This window comes from Aristolochia californica, unplaced genomic scaffold, assembly GCF_029961685.1.
Source record: "Aristolochia californica isolate CCGP_79_NKW_82.1479 unplaced genomic scaffold, dmAriCali1.0.hap1 SCAF_1, whole genome shotgun sequence".
Taxonomy (NCBI): Eukaryota; Viridiplantae; Streptophyta; class Magnoliopsida; order Piperales; family Aristolochiaceae; genus Aristolochia; species Aristolochia californica.
In genome coordinates this window covers 51,085,823-51,105,315 of record NW_027181770.1, presented here as the reverse complement: position 1 = coordinate 51,105,315, position 19,493 = coordinate 51,085,823, and the positions used below count along the sequence as shown (strand labels likewise).

Here is a 19,493-nt window from a genome sequence, read left to right as displayed (position 1 = left end):
TGCTTCCCCAAGTGCCAAAGACAAGATCGTCAAGTGGATGAATCATTCACTGCATTCTGCTCTCGTGTTTTATACGCCCACTGTCTTGACAATACTCTAACATGCTATGTGTTTGTAATTTCTATTTCCAAGTATACTTATTTTAAAATAATCTTCTTCTTAAAATTGGAATATAGTTCACAATCATTTAATTTTTATTATTTTTTAACAATGTGATTTTTTTTATATTTTATTTCAAAAAATTGAAAAAAAAATTATCACTAAATGTTTTTGGATGCAAAGTAATATTGTTACAGTGCATGTTGATTAGTAATTGTTTTGATATTGCTTCATCAAGAATGCTAAGTTGTAGGGATATTAAATCATACTATTCATTACCCAAGAACTCCTGTTTGGGAATTTTCACTATTCTTAAAAACTCTAATAGATAAATTACATGAAAAAAAATTGGTTATCTTTAAGCCACATGTAGTTCAATACATTTTTTTTTATAAAACTATATCTCCCATATTGACTAGATTCTACCTCTAACTAGGTCTTTCTATCTAGATTAAATAGGTTTTAAATGAACCTTTTTTAAATGAAAATAAAAGTAAGAAAAACTTACACCCAAACATTGGGAGAGTACCTTCTAGTTGAGAGATCCAAACTTCCTCTTCTTTTTAGCACAATGTAGAGTGTGTATGAGTTTGACTAGAATGAAATGCAAGGATAGGATGAGGAAAGAGGAATGGTAATGCAATTGAGTAGCACTCATTCACTCAAAAGTAGGGGTGGCATCGAGCCGAGCCGAGCCCGAACCTGCTTATGTTCGAGTCGAGCTTGATTTAAATATTTCGAGCCGAGCTTCGAGTCGAGCCTTGTCTCGAGCCTAAAATTGTTATCGAGCTCAAGCCCAACGAGTTCGAGCCGAGCTCGAGCCTCAACATACATTTAAAACTTTTCAAAAAATATATATCGAATAAAATGTATATAAAATTATGCATACATTTTACATAAAATTGGGCATGACCTCTACATAAAATTGGGCATAACTTATATATATAATATGTGTATAAGATTGGGCATAACCTCTATTTAAAATTGAGCATAATCTATATATATAATACTTATATAAAATTCGGCATGACCTCTACTTAAAATTGGGCATAATCAATATACATAATACCTGCATAAACACTCCATAAACACTGCATAAAATTGTCTATACATTCCATAAACACTTCATGAAATTGTTTATATACTCCATAAAATAATCTAAACACTCCATACACTGCTTAACATTATAAATAAACTCCATACAATAATCAAACACAAAAAATTAAATAAAATATCACTATCAATTTACAATCACCCAAATAAAAACTATAAATTCTTTAAATAAAATCCTATTACTATTACAGACTTACTAGAAAATTACAAGAAATATTTTAAATTTTTCTTAGGAAAGTTAAATGGACCTCTTATTGCCTTTTCTAAGGAAATAAATAAAAATTAATAATTAATCTAATATATTATTATACTTATCGATAAATTTTTAGTCACATAAAATGTCAAACACAAAATTGCTATGAAAATTGCCTCATACTCAAAGTATTATATCATCAACTGTCAAATACTTATTCAAAATTTTTCTATATGGTTTTCTAACCCATCTTGGCAAGAAAATCTTACTTGGAAAATTATATGATTTTTTAAAAAGAATTTATAATTAGAAAAATATTTTGAAAAAATATGAGGCACTAATGGTCCCTATATTTCTATTAAAAATATCTTTTCAACATTTATTGAAAAAACCACTAATAGTCTCTAGGAACGTATTTCTACTAAAATATCTTTTCAATTTATTTAAGAGCCATGAGGAAGGGACAAAGAATTTTTTTTTCCTTGTTTATGATCTGGCACGTAGGGGTGGCTTTAAATTATATATAAAATTATGCATACATTTTTAAAAAATATAATGATAGGGGAGGTTCAGGATTGAATTTCTATAATGGATTAAAATGCACCAATATTAATATTTTTTACTCCAATTGTTGTCTAGCTTGTTTTGTAATTTTTGAATCTGGCCTCCTTAGTGCCCCTAGATAAAAATTTATATTCTAGGAAAAACTAAAAATATTTTTCCTATGATACATATTCCCAAAAAAACCTTTAAATAAAATCTTATTACTATTAGTGACTTATTAAAAAATTATAGGAAATATTTTAAAATTTTCTTAGGAAAGTTAAATGGACCTTTTATTGTCTCTTCTACGGAAATAAATAAAAATTAATAATCAATCTAATATATTATTATAATTACCGATAAATTTTTAATTAAATAAAATATCAAACACAAAATTGCAATGAAAATTGCTTCATGCTAAAAGTATTACAGCATCAACTGTTAAATACTTATTCAAAAAAAATTTATACAGTTTTCTACCCCATCTTGGTACGAAAAATCTTACTTAGAAAATTATATGATTTTTAATAAAAAATTTCGATTAGAAAAATGTTTAAAAAAACATGAGACACTAATAGTTTATAGAAAATTATTTCTATAAAATTTATTTTTAATTTTTTTTAGAGGAATTTTTTTTTTATTTTTTTATTTTATGATCTCGCACGTGCGAAATCACACGTGCGAGATCATCTTCTCGCGAGGAAGGGGGAGATTATTTCTCCCCTGTTCTGGTTTTTCGCCGAGACGACGCGGAGGGAAGGGGGTTACGGCGCCGGGGAGGACCTATCGTCGGGGATGACGGCCACGACGGAGTCGGCGGCGACAGAAGCGGCGGTGACGGAAGCGGCGACGACAAAAACAGAGGCGACGACGAGGAGAGGAAGAAATCCAATGGACTGCCACAGAGGCGGCCGGCGAGCAGCTGCGACGGCGGTATAGACGCCAGCAAACAGCTACGACGGCGGTAGAGGCGGCGACAACGACCGATGGGAGGGGTCGGCGGTGAGGAGGGAGGAGGAAAAAATTCCCCCCCCCCCCCCTCGCTCTCGCTCGCGATCCGTTACCGATTCATACTGATCCGACTCATTTCGAGCTGATTCGCGAGCCGACGAACCGAACCTAGCTTCGGTCGAGCTCGGCTCGTTAAGGTAAACGAGCCAATTTCGGTGCTCGAGCTCGATAAATGACGAATCGAACCGAGCCGATACCGAGCCGGCTCGCAAACCGGCTCGGTTTGAAGCCACCCCTACTCAAAAGCACTTTGAGAAGTATTCGCAAGATTTGAGAATAAAGGTTCAAAGATTTTACTAATAAATACACATTAACTTCTCTGTGTGTGGTTTGGTGGGGTATTTATAACTTTGCCAAGCCAAACTAGTCATTTTTTTGCCCGTTTACAAAAATTAGAACGTTGATTGATCGATCAGGTTAGACTGGATTCTGTTGAAGAGCAAGTATGAAAACGTCTCACATGACTCTCATAGCAAGAAGTTTCACAGATCTAAAATTATTATGGTGGAGTCTTATATGAGTCTCAAAGGAGGAGGTCTCATACAAGTGTCTTAGTTAAAGGGTGTTTTAGTTATGTTAGTCTTATATTTATGTTCAGTTATTCAATTGTTCTATGATTTATCTTTTACTATTTAACTTTGGGTGTAATTGGAATAATGGTAGTTTAATTGTAATTAGATTTTACTTGTTTCCTCTATCATAAACAGAGGCTCATTGTACTAAAATTATAGCAAGTCAGTAAAATTTTTCTCTTTTCCAGAAATTCAACATAGTATCAAAGTGGGTTTAGTGAGTTGATCGATTGATCCACAAAGATAATGTGATCCTTTTCTGATCTACCAACTCTAGTAGTATAGGTTCTTATTCTATTATTTTTTTCTTTCTTTCCTATCCCAGTACCTGTTTGTTTCTTGGCATTCTCACCTTCATGCTGAACTTGTATTATTTTAAAATATATATTTACAGAAATATTTTCAAGTCTACTTTCGTATGCAAAAATAAATTTGGCAATATGAGTTTTCTACAAAGAGAACTTGATATTTGAAGCAACAAATGTCAGTTTGCAAGAGAGGTTAGAGCAGAAGAAAGCTTCACTTTTCGAGCAAGCCATCAAGAACAAAAATTTGTATAGAGATTTATATGTAAAAACAAATATATTAAGTATATTTACTACCTTATCAAACCAATTATCAATCCGAGTTTTCAAGAGGGAGATTTAAATTTTGCAAGTGTCAATGGTCATGTTGGCCAAAGAAGAAAGAGTACTGAGTTCTGTCAAATTACAGAGTTCAAAATCTATCAGATTATTTCTCTAAAAATAAATATATTTAATGAATAAAATCTATACTTTGATGAAAGGTATAAAATCTAGTTTAATAAGGATAAAATTTCTTGTCAATCTAATTTGTATTTAAGGAGATATTCGCAATGGAACCAACAAGGGTCAAGCTACAAAACAAAGAAAATCAAGATGTCATACAAGATTTAAGATCAAAGTTTTTTTTTAATGTCAAATTAGGTATCAATTTAAATATTTTTGAGTCTAGTTTCTTGAAGATATCATTTTGTGAAAAAATCTCACATGACTCTCATAGCAAGAAGTTTCTCACCAAGCCAAAAAATTTGTGTGGAATGTTACTGGAGTCTCATAGAAGAGTCTCAGTTAAAGGTGTTTTAGTTATGTTAGTCTTCTATTTATATTCAATTGTTAAGTTGTTCTAGGACTTATCTTTTACTATTTAACTTTGAGTGTAACTAGGATAAGGGTAGTTTAGTTGTAATTAAATTTTACTTGTTTTCTCTATTATAAATAAAAGTTCATTATACTCAAATTACAAGTCAGTGAAGCTTTTCTTTTTTCTAGAAATTTAACAGATTCAACCATTGGTTGGGTTGGGTCCAATTGGGTCATCTTCTTATTTTTTGTGTACATATTATTTTGTTGAAGTTGGACATGAATCAACTTTCAATACGTAGATATTAACTTTCTATATAGGTACTTGTCATGGCTTTGAATCCTCTTTCTAGTAAAAAACATTTCACCATTTCCTCACAAAAAATGTTTGTACTTAACCAAACTAACCTATCCGATTCAAATTCAAACCAGACCAACCAACAAGGTATTCATATGTTTTAAGCCAAAAACCATTTTTCTTACATGAGAACCAAAAAAGAGTCTGGTTCTGATCCAATTTGGTTGAACTAGCCAGTCTTATCCGATTTAAGCCACATTGCTCTTAAGCCTCAGTAGATATATGCAGTTTATGGACTGAATTTAGTATAAAATGCAATGCTTTAATTTAATTACCATTTATTGTATTAAGCATCTACACAATAATATCTCCATATTATGAGACCATGTTTTTTTAAATATTACATTGTTGACAATAGTGCACTACCCACCATATTTGAGTTACTATTTGAATATAAAAAATGTTATCTCCGTCTACAGAACTTGATATACATTGTTGTTATATTTTATCAGGTGGAACATGAGATGTAATGATGATAACAATCCATGTGTTGGTATTGAATCTAAGTAGAGTTTGATCAACAAAGATGATAGTAGGTAGCACTTACATGTTAACTCATGTTTTAAGCTCCTTTTTCTTAGCATTTTAATACATTTGGTGAAAGTATATGACAATAAGTGATGTGAGCATCTTCATGAAGGTGGCATTTGCTCAATTACTTAATATTTCAGTGAAAGAATGAGATGTGGAAATTTGGGACACCATTGATTTTGCTTCAAGATTGTTGACAAGCATGTCCCAAACAGTGTTATGTTGTAGTTTGGGTTAGAGAAACGGACAACGTATAATCCTATTGAGAGTATTACGTGTTCCTCATAAAGGATGAGCTCAACATATTATTAGGTAAATGTTCTAAAGTGGGAAATCCATAAAAATTACAATATCCATGAACTTGCTTATTCATTTGGAGATGCCTTACCATTCACTTAGATCCAAAATAAATTGCACTCTTCGGTTTGTAAGATAGCAAAACATCGCCATTTGGTTGCTAATGTGGTAGATATGCATTTTAAAATCATAAACTTCAAAGTAACTTAAAAGTGTGGACCAAAGAGGAAGAACTATCAAATGAAGTCTATAATAAGATCAACGAGCATGATGATTATCAAAACACCATGAAGAACTTCTAAAAGTTGGAGCTGAAGAAATGAAGATTAGAGTTATTTTCTCTTATTTTAGACCCAAGAATTCTAACATTTATGAGACTAGCTCACACAAGGATAGGTTAAGTCTTCCAAAGCATGAAAAGAATAGTTTTGAAAAAAATCTTTCAAGAGCTAAGATTTTTAATACTTTGGAATTCAAAAATTGGTTTTAGCCTTGTTTGAATTTGAAACTCAAAAGCAATTTTCAAGCTTCATCAATTGATTGACAAGAGAATCAATCGACTAAAATAACTTAATTAATTGCTTAGAATTGCAACCATCAATTGAACAAAAAATATTGATTTGTCTTTTACAAAGGCCAATTGATTGAAAAAATTTCATCAATCGAATGATATAAATTTTGCAATGTTTTTATAAAAAAGCTTAGTCGATTAAACTTTATATTCTTCAATCGATCAACTACATAACAATTGATTAAGCTAGGCTCCTAATTGATTGATGGTTATTGCTAATGTTAAAGTTTTTGAACATTTTGAGACATCAATTGGTTGACACTATATATTAATCTGTTGATCATGATCTATAATTTTTCAAACCTTTTGCAAAAAGTCTCAAATAACCAGTAAGATTTTTTTTTAAATAAATAAGGGTTATAGGCATGTTTCCTTCAAGAGTCAAATTGTGCAAAGCCTTCAAATCCTTGTTAGAAATATCTTGTACAAAGTTTTTAAAAATGGAAGTTTATTTTCGACTTCTACATTAACTTCTGATCCATTCCACTCCACTTTCCTATCATATTTGCTAATTCATGCTTAAAGCTTCGAAGATTGGATCCACACTTAGTTGGTGGATTGGTTATCTTAAGTAAGTTACGTGTGTGTATATATATATATATATTTTCAATCTCTTTTCAGAAAACTACTAGGGCTATTAAGCAAATGAGAGTGCCCATCTAAAAGCCATAAATTGTTTTGTAAAAGAGTCTATTTGGTGGAGATGTGGAGGTTTGCAAGTAAGCTTGAACTAAATTGTTATTGGCAGAAAGAAGTTGAAATTTTTTTCTCAGTTACCTAGTAGACTTTCCCAAGCTAAAGTTCTTGGCTAAATAATACCAACTGGGAACATCAATAATAGAAAATTTTGGTATCGTGTGGTGCCTATTGCATTGTACCTTATGTTACATTGCACTGAATTGATTAAATTGTTTCCACTAAGCAGTTTATTAAAATAAGTCTATTTTAAGTTTTATTTTTACTTGTTTTGCACACAAACTCCCCTCTCTAAAAAAAAAAAATAAGTGTATAATTGGGACAACAAGTATCTCTCCATTACTTTGATGTTCGGTTATTGTGTTCCTAATTGGCCTACAATGTCTATTTGACTAAAAAGAGATATAAAAGAGGCACCAATGATTATTGCATTGTAATTGTAAAACTAATGAATGTGTTTCTTATATGTTTAGAAAAAAAATTCTTACAAAGTTTAGTTGATAATTTAATTTCTGTCATATATCTATTGAAGCTACGCTACATGCAAAACTTTAGTAGGTCATACATTCCAACCTTAAGCCTGTGTTGTTGGAAGATAGACCCAAACCCACACGATCAAAGTGTGTGGAAGATGGTATCAAATACCAAAGAAGGCCCATAGGCCCACACAATGATGGCATGATGGTTAATAAAGAATATCTCATAAAGATGATATTGATGTAATTAGTTTAAGTTTTAGGGGTATCATTATAATATTATAATCTTATTCTTCTATAAATTGAGGCTTTGGGGGAAGGTTAGAACACAAATCCATAACCTCTTTATTCCTTTTATTTTTCTAATATATCGTCTTTTTTTTCTCTATGAACTAAATCTATGGAGTCCTAAAAATCAATATGTGTTTAATAACATAAAAAACGGAGATAAAAAAGAAAAAAAAGGAAGATGGGGGTTAGTCAACTTGATCTAGGAGATGAACTTCAACCGTATTACTCAGTACATCTCTTGAGGGGGGTTAGTCCCCCAAATGGATTTTTGAAGATCATATCAGTTATATATATGAAGATCATCTTCGCACTTGAAATGAACACCGGACTTCTAAGTCATCTAGATGACAAAGATGACTTCAAAAATCATCTCCAATGGGTATCACACGGAATTTGGTTTCCGCCTATATTTGCCCTTCATCCGGATGAAAGCGGCACCGGGGTTCGAACCACTGACAATTCTATTTGTGTCCAACCCCCCCACGCTCTCTTCTCGTTTGGATTTTTTTCGCCCCATCTCCCGCACCCCCTCCCTCGTCTCCCTGTGGCCCCCGAGCTCTCTGCGCCCTCTCTCGTGTTCACCGTCTCTTTCCGGTCTCCCTCTCTACGGCGTCCATCTTTCGCTGCTAACGTCCTTTCGGCGTTCTTCTCTCCATCTCGGATTCGCTCTCCCTCTTAACCTCCCGCTTGCGTCTCCCTCTCTCTTATCCCTCTCGGCCTCCCTCTCTTCTCTCTCTCTCTTCTCCCTCTCTTCTCCATTTCGGCCTCTCACTCCCTTCTCGCTCTCGCTATTCTCTTTTCCCCCCACAACACCTTCCGATTCCGTTGGATTTCCCTTATTTCGCTTTCGATTTTCTTCGATTTTGACCTTTGGGCTTCTATTTCTTACTTTCTACTTCGATTCGGCATCGATTTCCCCATTAGGCTTCGATTTCATCCTTCGGCTTCGGTTTTCCCCGAATTTCAGAAGGTATGACTAAACCCTACTTTTTTCCGATTAAATGAGTGTTGTATTTAATTTAATTTTAGTTTCAGTGCCTAATTTTGGGTTATTTGTGCATAATTGTGGGATTTAGGGTTACGGCTTAGGGTCTAAATTTTTTATTAGGGTTAAGGTTTAGTGTTTTTAGGGTTTGGTGCTCTGTATTTAAGGGTTAATTGTTTAGGGTTAAGGATTTATGGTATTGTTAGGGTTTAGGTTCTGGAATTAGGCTTTAGGTTTTTTTCAATTTTTTTCAGTTTAGGTTTATTGGGTGATAGGGTTTAGGGTTTTTAAGATCTAGGGTTTTTTGTTTAAGTTCTGGAATTAGGGTTTATGGTATAGAGTTTAGGGTTTAGGAGGTTTAGAGGTCTAGGGTTTAGGGTTTATTAGGGTTTTTTAAGGTTCTCGATTAGGGTTTAAAGTTTACGGTGTTTAGTCCAATTCAAACAAGGCTGAGTCGCCTAATGGGTGTCAAAGAGTAAATGGAGAAGATACAGTAAGAACAACACAAGTTTAAAATACACATTAATCACTAGAAAAGATTGACATACCCCAAAACAGGAATAAAGATGTTCAAGCCAAAACAAACGAAAGAAAAAACAACGAACCTTCCCTTCCTTGCCGAAATCCCCCAAATCGACGAGAATACTCCCCGAGAGATACGTCTCCTGATGTGAATACGACTAGAAACGGGAATTCCTCTGTTGAAATCGATGTAAGACTCGCCGGAAATAGTCATAGATAACCCTGGTATTTGAGAGACCAGTACTCTCCTTGAGCTACGCTCCTCTGAATACTCAAAACGATGATCCCCCTTCTCCCTTTGCCCCCCCCCCCCCCCCCCCCCCCCCAAGTTCCCTCCTGAAAACACATAACATTATTAAATTCCCAAAATACCCTTGACCCATTATTTAAATTCCCAAAATGCCCCTGACCCATTAATCACCCTCTAATTTAGGGTCTATCATTACCCAAACTTTTACCTTGTCCTCAAGTTGAAAAACAGGAAACTGGAGCCTCATTGCCTCGAAATCCTCCCAAGTGGCGTCAACTCTGGGAGGTCCCTCCATGGCACCAAAGATGCCAACTGCTACTGCCCAGTCTTTTTTTTTTTTTTGTGCATTTTGTTAGATTGGTAGCAAATTGTGACGTTGCCACTGTTGTACTGCCTATCTCCACAAGAACCCCATGTCCCTCAGGCTGGATAGTTCGCATCATTGCCTTGAGTGAAATCAAAGTTCTGTGCAAGGAGGGATCTCCTTGTAACACAACCGTCTCATTACCCAATTGAAACTTCATAACAAGTGTTTTCCAATTCATATATGTTCCGCCTAAGGTTGCCAACCACTGTACACCTAAAATCACATCGGTGTTTCTCAATTTCAAAGGCAAAAAATCCTTGACGATCTCTATGCCTTGAAGAGTTAATCGAACCCCCTTACGAAAGCCTTCCCTAGGAAGTGCCTCACTTGTACCCAATTGAACGCCATACTTTGCTGTTGGGGATAAAGGCAGGTGCAGTTTGTTTACCACTGTAGTGGAAATAAAATTATGAGTTGCTCCACCATCAATGAGCACGACGACTGGTTGCTCTCCGATAGCTCCCACAATTTTGATAGTCTGCGGAAGTGTTAATCCAACTACCGAGTTCAACGACACCTCTACTACGTGAGCATCCACTCTATCCACTTCGGCCTATTGTTCAAACTTGCCATCCTCGCCATCCTTCATAACTTCATTGTCCAGCTCTTGTAAAATCAGCACCTTTAGATCCTTGTTTTTACATCTATGCCCAACTGAGAAATTTTCATCACAACGGTAGCACAAACCCCGCTCTCGCCGGTGTTGGATTTCGGTTTTCGTGAGTTTCCTAAATGGCGCCCTCTTCTCTATCCCATGTTTCATTGTTTCTGCCATGGACATGGTACTCCCATTACTCCCAACTATGGTCCTTGCTAGGTTTGGAGTCCCCAACCCAAACTGAGTTTGTTGAATAACTTTATTTTTTTCTTCCAACTTTTGGGCCAACTCCATGGTCTTTCCCAACCCATTGGGCTCCAACACCCTTACCTCAGCCCGAATTTTTGGCTTAAGCCCATTAACAAAGTTGGGCTCCAACACCTTTTCTGGGATATCGTCCAACGTGGAAGCCAAATCCTCAAATCGCCTTCTGTAATCTCTCACGGTGGTCTCCTGCTGCAACGCCAGAAATTTCTCATAAGGAGAGCAGTCTTCAGAACTTCGGAACCTTTTTAGCAATAAAGACTGAAATTCTTCTCAGTTCATGATCTCCCTCCTATTATTCTCATACTTGAACCATTTTAATGCCTCCCCTTCCAGACATACTACGACGACTTCCAGTTTTTCACCATGAGATACCCGGTTAAGCGAAAAATATCGTTCAACTCTGTAAATCCAGTCATCAGGGTCTTCTCCCTAAAAAGCTGGCAACTCAACTTTCTGGGTTGCACTTCATATCGGTTCTGCCGATTCCGGTCAACCTCGCCACTGTCTCTTTCATGTCCGATACCTCTCTGGATCGAGTTATCGCCCACTGCCGAATTGAGTCCCTGTCTCGCCGTCGCCGACCTACTCCGCGCATTCAGATTTCGGTTGAGCTCCTCTTGGGTACGTAGGAGTTGCTCAACACGCCCTATCAGCGCCGTCAACCCTTGTTTTATGGCTGGAATCTTCCGAACCTCTTCCTTCATCGAGCTCATCTCCTTCTGACGCAGGCGAGAATATCTGATGCAGGTATATATTTGGATCCTGAGTAATTAGTCGGATCCTTAATCGGATCAATGTAAATAGTTGGATCCTTAATTGGATCTTTAGTCGGAGTCGGATCCATATTCAGATATTTATTCGGATCTTTTGTATTGAACCCGGTTGGACCATAATTCTTAGGGTTTGGGTTTGTGTTATTCCGAGCTGCAGCCCGGGCTTGTCGGGGGCGTTGAATTTGTTTAAAAGGTTGTTTAGAGGTTTCTTTGGGAGTAGGATGATATTGATTTGTGAATCGATTTAGAGAATTTCTCTACGATTTCGTGTGTTCCTCCCGTGATTGTCAGCTGGATTTGCGTATAGGATAATCGCTATCCTGTCCAGCATCAGTTGGTATCAGAGCGTAAGGCTCAGGAAGAGGCTGGTCTCGCCAGAGACACTGCAATGAGCAGTTGAAGGGGTCGACGAAGACTACGCCGTCGCCGTCACCGTTGAGCTACCGCTCAACACTGTTGCTGTAGTCGTTGAGCTACCGCTCAACGTTGCTGCCGGAAAAGCTCGGGACTCAATCGAGCAGTTATAGAAAATACGGCTTCGGCAAGAAAAAGGTGCGGAATAGTTGCCGTCGCTGTCGTCGTCGTCGCCGTCGCTGTGGTCGGAACTGCCATCGACGAAGTTGGCCGAATGGAACGAGTTCGGGACTGGCCGATCACAGGGGTGCCAAAATAGGGGTTCGTCCGAGAGAGGAGAACCTCGCGCGAGGCAAGCGAACCTTGGGCTGCCGAAGATGACAGCCGGAGTGGGCCGCCAGAGGTCTTGATTTCGAAAAAAAGGGCTCCAAAATCCCAATTTTGGGAGGAAATTCCATCGGCGTTGGGACAGTTTCCAGCGTCAAGGTATTTTCGATTTGGGGAAAAACCCTAAGTTATCTTATTTTTTTATTATTTTTTTATTAAAAAAAAGTGGACAAATATTGTCTTCCATGGCTGGTGGTCGTGGTCGCAACCGTAATGTTGAAGCAGTGATAATTGAAGATTTGCAGAGGCAAGCCGCCAAGTTAGTGAAAATTGCAGATTTGTAGAGACAAGTCGCAGAGTTAACCTAGCGTCTCACGACGCAGGATTTCGGGTCTCGTGAGATGGAAGCTCACCATTACGATCCCAGGGTCGACAACCATAGTTTAGGATTCAGGGAGCACTGTGGTCAGGGAGATCGACCTTTCGACCTCAGTTTCAGAGGAACGCTACCCGAGTTTTCTGGTATGTTACAGGCCGAAGGATTCATTGACCGGTTACCTGACAATGAGGCGTTTGGTGACCCTGTGTATGATGATGATGTTGAGGAACCTGTGTTTGATGCTGTTGATGTTGTTGAAGACGTGGTCGATGTGATTGAGGAGCTTGGTGACCCTGTGTTTGATAATACAGATGTAGAGGAAGGCGTGGTCAATGAGATTGACACGTTTGGTGACCCTATCTATGATGATGCAGATGTTGAGGAAGACAGTCGGTGACACTGCGGGGCTTGGTGAACCTGTGTATGATGTTGCTGATGATGGCGATGTGTTGTGTGGTGATGGCCATGCACCTCTTGTTGTTCATCAGAGTCTGGTGCCTCCCCAAGGGGCTTCAGGGGCTGCTTGGCTGAAGGCCAATCTTTTCCCCTCGACCTGCCCCGTTGTTGATCCAGTCTGCAGTATGACCATTGACAGTAGTATTTGTGCGATCGTTGTGTCCGACGCGACTGTCTGATCTCATTCGGCAAGACTCACTCATCCTCCGCTCGCCATGTTTTTAGTAGAGGTTGAGCCTAGAGACGTCACGGAGGATCATCCTCCTGGCCTACCGCCTGAGCAGGAGAAGCTGGCCATTCCCGCGTGTCATTTGCGGACTTCAGATGTTTTTCATGTCTCACCCTTGTGTCCTTCGTTTTTTGGGTTCCGCTGAAGTTATTATGAACTCGAGGGCAAGTTGTTTCCAACCCGAGGAGACTGATGCATGCGAGAATATCTGATGCGGGTATATATTCGGATCCTGAGTAATAAGTCGGATCCTTAATCAGATTGATATAAATAGTTGGATCCTTAATCAGATCTTTAGTCGGAGTCGGATCCATATTCGGATATTTACTCGGATCTTTTGTATTGAACCCAGGTTGGACCATAATTCTTAGGGTTTGGGTTCGTGTTATTCCGAGCTGCAACCTGGGCTTGTCGGGGGCGTTGAATTTGTTTAAAAGGTTGTTTAGAGGTTTCTCTGGGAGTTGGATGATATTGATTTGTGAATCGATTTAGGGAATTTCTCTACGATTTCAGGGCGGATTTCGTGCGTTCCTCCCGTGATTGTCAGCTGGATTTGCGTACAGGATAATCGCTATCCTGTCCGGCGTCACATTCCTTATTGAGCTAACTATTCCTTCCACCGAATCCACCCTCGATTCCATTCTGGTAGTCTCCATGAGAAGCGTTTTCACTCTCTTTTCAATTTGTTTTTTTTACTCTTCTTCTTCTCTACCAATCGTTGAAGTCGAGGCTCCCCTCAACTCTCAACAGACGACGCTTCCGATCTCCTTACTGCCGAAATCGTAACAGAACCCACCTTCTTTGAGCAGACGACGCTCCCGAAGCCTCAGATATCTTCCGATTCAGTAAGCCGAAGACTTGAATGCCACCAAAATCGAAAAACAGAAATTCCTTTTCATTGCCGAGCTCCAGATGCGAACCCAGCCAATGCTCTGATACCAAATGATATACCCCAAAGCAGGAATAAAGATGTTCAAGCCAAAACAAACGAAGGAAATAACAACGAACCTTCCCTTCCTTGCCGAAATCCCCCAAATCGACAAGAATACTCCCGGAGAGATACGTCTCCTGATGCGAATACGATCCACGACTAGAAACGGGAACTCTGTCGAAATCGATGTAAGACTCGCCGGAAATAGTCACCGATAACTCTGGTATTCGAGAGACCAGTATTCTCCCTGAGCTACGCTCCTCTGAATAATCAAAACGACGATCCCCCTTCTCCCTTCGTCCTCCCCTAAGTTCCCTCCCGAAAACACTTACATTATTAAATTCCCAAAATACCCCTGACCCATTAATTAAATTCCCAAAATGCCCCTGACCAATTAATCACCCTCTAATTTGGGGTCTATCAAAGATTTAACGTGGATGTCCATTTTAGAGGGTAAAAGCATGGATCTATTTCGAGAGAAAATTTTCCCTTAGGAATAGTGAGTGTTCAATTTTTCTTCTTCTCAAGTTTTGCCCAAAAGTGAAGATTTCAAAGATAAATAAAGAAATACCATTAAATTTGAAAAATAAGAGAAATACCAGACCCAAAAACCATCTTCTAACAATGTGTGAGGTACCCAAATAACATCTTTCAAGAGCTTGTATATCACCAAGTTGCAGATTGGAGCTGTGGTGGATGTATCGATACATCGCATGCGCAAGAGTGTTGTCACCTTTCTTTTCTCTGAAATTTTGAAGAGAAGTTTCACCTTTTGTTCTCTCTCTTTTTCTTATCCTCTTTATCACTTTTTCCTGCTACGTTCAATAGGGATTTTTTTTGTTTCTATTTTATCTCCCTCTCATGTGAGAGAGAAATGATATGGCTGACAGCTTGGGCTGGACCCCAATTCACTTCACACAACATTTTTTTACTTCTATACTATGCATTTCTTTTCTAGAACATGGTCTCACAATTTAGTGCCTAGTTGGATGTTTCAGGAAAAGAAAAGCTTTGCCTTTGGTCAGTTCAACTTCTAGAAGTCATCCTACCTCCAAGTGGTTTTTGGTTGCCCTTTGTGAAGATAACTTTAGTGCCTAATGTATCTTGGAAAGCAATTGACATGAATTGTTAGTCTGCTCCTGAAAATTTTGTGTTAGAGAGATGTTCTCTGCTTCTTTATTGTGTTATCAATGATTTGTGCCTCAATTAGAAATGCTCAATTAGAGTTAATATGTCACTTGCATTTCTCCACCTTTTCTATTTATCAAATATTATGAAGAATTTCTTTTTTTAGTTTTATAAATATTATGTTAAACTGAAGAACCATGAAAGGTTTTTGAGCACACATTTCAAATTTGACAAGCTTTTATGTTTTTTCTGGATCAATGTGAGAAAACCTCCTTCTTTCCTTCCTTTTCTTCAGTGTTGCTACTCTTCTTATTGGTTATTAATTTCGTGTTTTTTTATCTGTTACAAAAATCTTTCTCACATCAAATCTACTTAAGGTGTCTGTGGTAGTCTGCTTTTCTTTTAATTTGCTTTACTAAAAAATCTTTAAATTTGCTTCTCTTCAGGGAAAGATGTCTTACCTTTTGCCTCATCTGCACACCGGTTGGGCCGTGGACCAGGCCATCCTTGCCGAGGAAGAACGCCTGGTCATTATTCGCTTCGGTCATGACTGGGATGAAACCTGTATGCAGGTAGTTATTAGCATCCTTTTTCTTCATTCATTTTTTTTTGTTTTGGTTTTGGAAGGAGTTAAATAGCTTGGCGGAGATATTTTTAAAATCTTTCAAATTTCTTAACCCTAGGTTCTTGGTTTCCTATATATAGTCGTTGTAACCCTGAGCAATTTGTTGACATGAACCCTTGAAATTCAGCGACCAGAACCCCTGATAGATGGTCCTTGATTGTTGTCTTTTAAATAGGTTATTAGACTGGATGTGGAAAACATTGTGAAATTTCACCTTCAGTTAACGGGTCTACCAGTTATGCTGCGCTTTTAATTGACCAATAATTAATGATGTCAAGTTTGTTATTCTTCTTGTTATTATATATTTGGATTGCTAGTCTTTTTATTTGCTTAATTGATTATTTGCATCAATATGAGGCAAGTTTTGATTCAATATTTGTAGTGGTGAATTTGACCAATTTCTGTTACTCGCTGTTGTCTTTCTCTTCACAGTTTAGGTGATCTCGCATTGTTAAAACAAGTAAGGACATCTGGTATTACTGCTGCAAGTGTCAATTGAGTGCATGATGCTGTGTAAATCTAAGGCTAACAAATATTGATGGAATGTTCTTTGACCAAATATCCCTGTCAATTTCCTTTTGTTTGAGTCCTATGGCATTTGTCTGTAAGAATCCTGGATCACTAGAAAGAGCAACATGAATTTTCAGTCAAACTTTTTCTGACCTTCTGACCTTTTTGTGGGTGAGCTATCCCACAGCTGAGATGGTAATGTGTGCGTGCTTTGGTAATTCTAGAAAATATTTGTCTATAATTTCTAAAATTTAGGCTAGAAATGATTTTGTTGCTTGCTTGCCAATCTAATTGGCAAATAATTGTGGGTTTGGGCATCTCTGATTGTGAGTTTGGAACTATCTAACCTGGGTTACCTCTGTAGTAATCTGTTTGTCATGGTGAAATTTCTCCTTTCTTCTTCTCGTGTTGATTAGGTTATTTTGCAAAACAGTGTTATAATTTTGTGTTCGTTTTGTTTCCCCCTGTTCCAATTTGATTTTTGCATATACGATGTTGATGGAATTATAATGTCTTTATTGATTTCCATAAGACAGGCACTAGGTTGTAATTTTGTTCTTGGATCTTGTTCCTGTGTTCACCTCCAAGGGGCACAAGAACCGGTGTTTCCTGCATCTCTGCTACAACTGCTCGTACATTTGTACATTTGCCTTACTTTCCATAAATTATTTCTTGGGTAACAAGTAACTTCTTCATCAATATAGTCATTATGTAGAGAATGCTTACTCTTGTGCATAACTACTTGGGGGAATCAATATGCATGTTTATATGTCTCATTTTAGTCGGTGTTCTGTTGCTATTTTGCTTGAAACTATCCGTTAAGGGTTCTGGTTCAGATGTGATTTCGTTGTTTATTATTTTCTGCAGATGGATGAAGTTTTAGCTTCAGTTGCAGAGACAATCAAGAACTTTGCAGTGATTTATTTAGTTGATATAACTGAGGTGCCTGACTTCAACACTATGTATGAGCTGTATGACCCCTCGACAATCATGTTCTTCTTCCGGAACAAGCATATTATGATTGATCTGGGCACTGGAAACAACAACAAAATCAACTGGGCTCTCAAAGATAAGCAAGAGTTCATAGATATTGTTGAGACTGTCTACAGGGGAGCAAGGAAAGGTCGTGGTCTGGTCATTGCTCCCAAAGATTACTCAACCAAGTACCGATACTGATTCTGTTGCTGGGAATCTAGTCCCTCTAATGGCTGAACTAGACCCCGAAACATTTTCTGTTCATATATTTCTGAAAGGTTTGAATCACTACTAGATTGTTATAGTAAGAGAGATTGCTAGAACTGCACAAACTGAATTTATTATTGACTTCTTACTGTCCTCCGACTCATAATATCAATAGTATGATCAATAGTATGATCGACTGCTAGCACCAGATTGTGGGATGGCTGCATATGATTTTTCCTGCTTTTGAAATTCGATTTCACAGATTTTTTAAATTTTTAGAAGATATTGCTAAAAACATCTTAAAAATATATTGCCTTAAGCGTTATCAGCTATTGAGATATATTACTTATGCAACAGTTAGTTGCTGGTTCACATGGAAGTGATTACAAGTTTTCAACGTTCAGACGCCTTTCATCCAAAAGCTAGTAAATTGATTGAAACTTGAAAAATTCAAAATGTAGATGATAGCTTGCCAATTGGAGAGTTAATTTCTTTAAGCCCTTTCATGGTCTGGCAAGGATCGAATGTTGCAGTAATACGATTTGTTATATACAACCAGAACAGTTCAAAATTGCACATGCGGCAATGGGGAAAAGAGAAGATTGCAAAGGAGTAATACCTTTTTTGCATAATATGCATGGATATAGTATAATTAACAGAATTCTATATATAAGTTTGGTTTTGCAAATATGGGGGATCACATAAAGTGTATATTGATGATTTCAAAATATAATTCCACAGGTAATATTTTGAATAAAGTAATTTGTTAGATTCTAGAGTTTCATCCTTCAAAGAGGTGGAGTTAAGGTGAAGAAAGGTGAGAAGAAGGAAAAGGCAAAAAAGAGAGAAAAAAGATCTTAAAAGGAGAGAAAGAAGAGAGCTCTATTTAGGGGTTTGAACCACAAAAGGAGAGCTCAAGTATGAGCCTCTCCTCCCTCATGATGTTTTATTTATAATCAAGGCTAGAAATCCTAATACACGATAAACGTGAAAAGGAACTTAAAACACTTAGTAATTACAATGTATGCCACTCAATCCCTTAATTACAAGATATACCATTTAGTATTTCTTCAACATGCCCCCTCTAGTTGGTGCAAAAAATATCAAATATACTAAGTTTTTTGCAAGTTGTACCAAGTGGTATTACTGCAATGGCTTTTATGAAAATGCCTGCTAGTTGAATTCTAAAGGGAAATATATTGCATAAATATGACACAAACTTGTAGTTTCTCTTGAACAAAATATTAATCAATTTTGATGTGTTTTATTCTTTCATGAAAGACTGGATTGACTGTAATATGAAATTAATATGAAAAATATCACAATGTAGTTGCATGGGATTGGTTATTGGAAAACTAAGTTCTATCAGTAAAGACTTAAGCCACAACAATTCATTTATTGTAGGAGCTATAACTTATATTCTATTTTAACACTGGCTTGAGCTATCACACTTTGTTTTTTGCTTCTCCAGGTGACCAAGTTGCCTCCAATAGTGGTGAAATAACCTAAAGTAGATTTTTTTGTCATCAAGAAAACCAACCCTATCTGCATCTAGAAATCCTTCAATATTGGTTTATCCAAGACATTTATATAATAAACCTTGACTTTGATTTTCTTGAGGTACCAAAGGATTCTTTGTAATGCCAAGCAATGAGGTTGTTGTGGTTAATGCATAACCTAGCTAATAACATTGATCTAGTATGGGATATCCGATCTGGTCATTGTGAAATTAATAAGGTTTTCAACCAATCATTGA

The 19,493-nt window shown here is 37.1% G+C and overlaps 1 protein-coding gene across 1 annotated transcript; it reads left to right on the top strand.

Annotated features, from left to right (window-relative positions):
- The first annotated feature begins 8,305 nt into the window (after positions 1-8,305).
- Positions 8,306-17,955, top strand: LOC137959720 (thioredoxin-like protein YLS8). The gene is made up of 3 exons (XM_068807058.1): positions 8,306-8,824; positions 15,867-15,992; positions 17,423-17,955. The coding sequence occupies exons 2-3, from the start codon at positions 15,873-15,875 to the stop codon at positions 17,729-17,731; spliced, it is 429 nt and encodes a 142-aa protein (XP_068663159.1). The 5' UTR covers positions 8,306-8,824; positions 15,867-15,872; the 3' UTR covers positions 17,732-17,955.
- Positions 17,956-19,493: the final 1,538 nt, after the last annotated feature.

Excerpts from the sequence above, each read along its gene's own strand:
- LOC137959720 (XM_068807058.1), top strand. The coding sequence starts at position 15,873 with ATGTCTTACCTTTTGCCTCATCTGCACACCGGTTGGGCCGTGGACCAG. Across the intron at positions 15,993-17,422 it reads GGGATGAAACCTGTATGCAG|ATGGATGAAGTTTTAGCTTC; the intron begins GTAGTTATTAGC and ends TATTTTCTGCAG.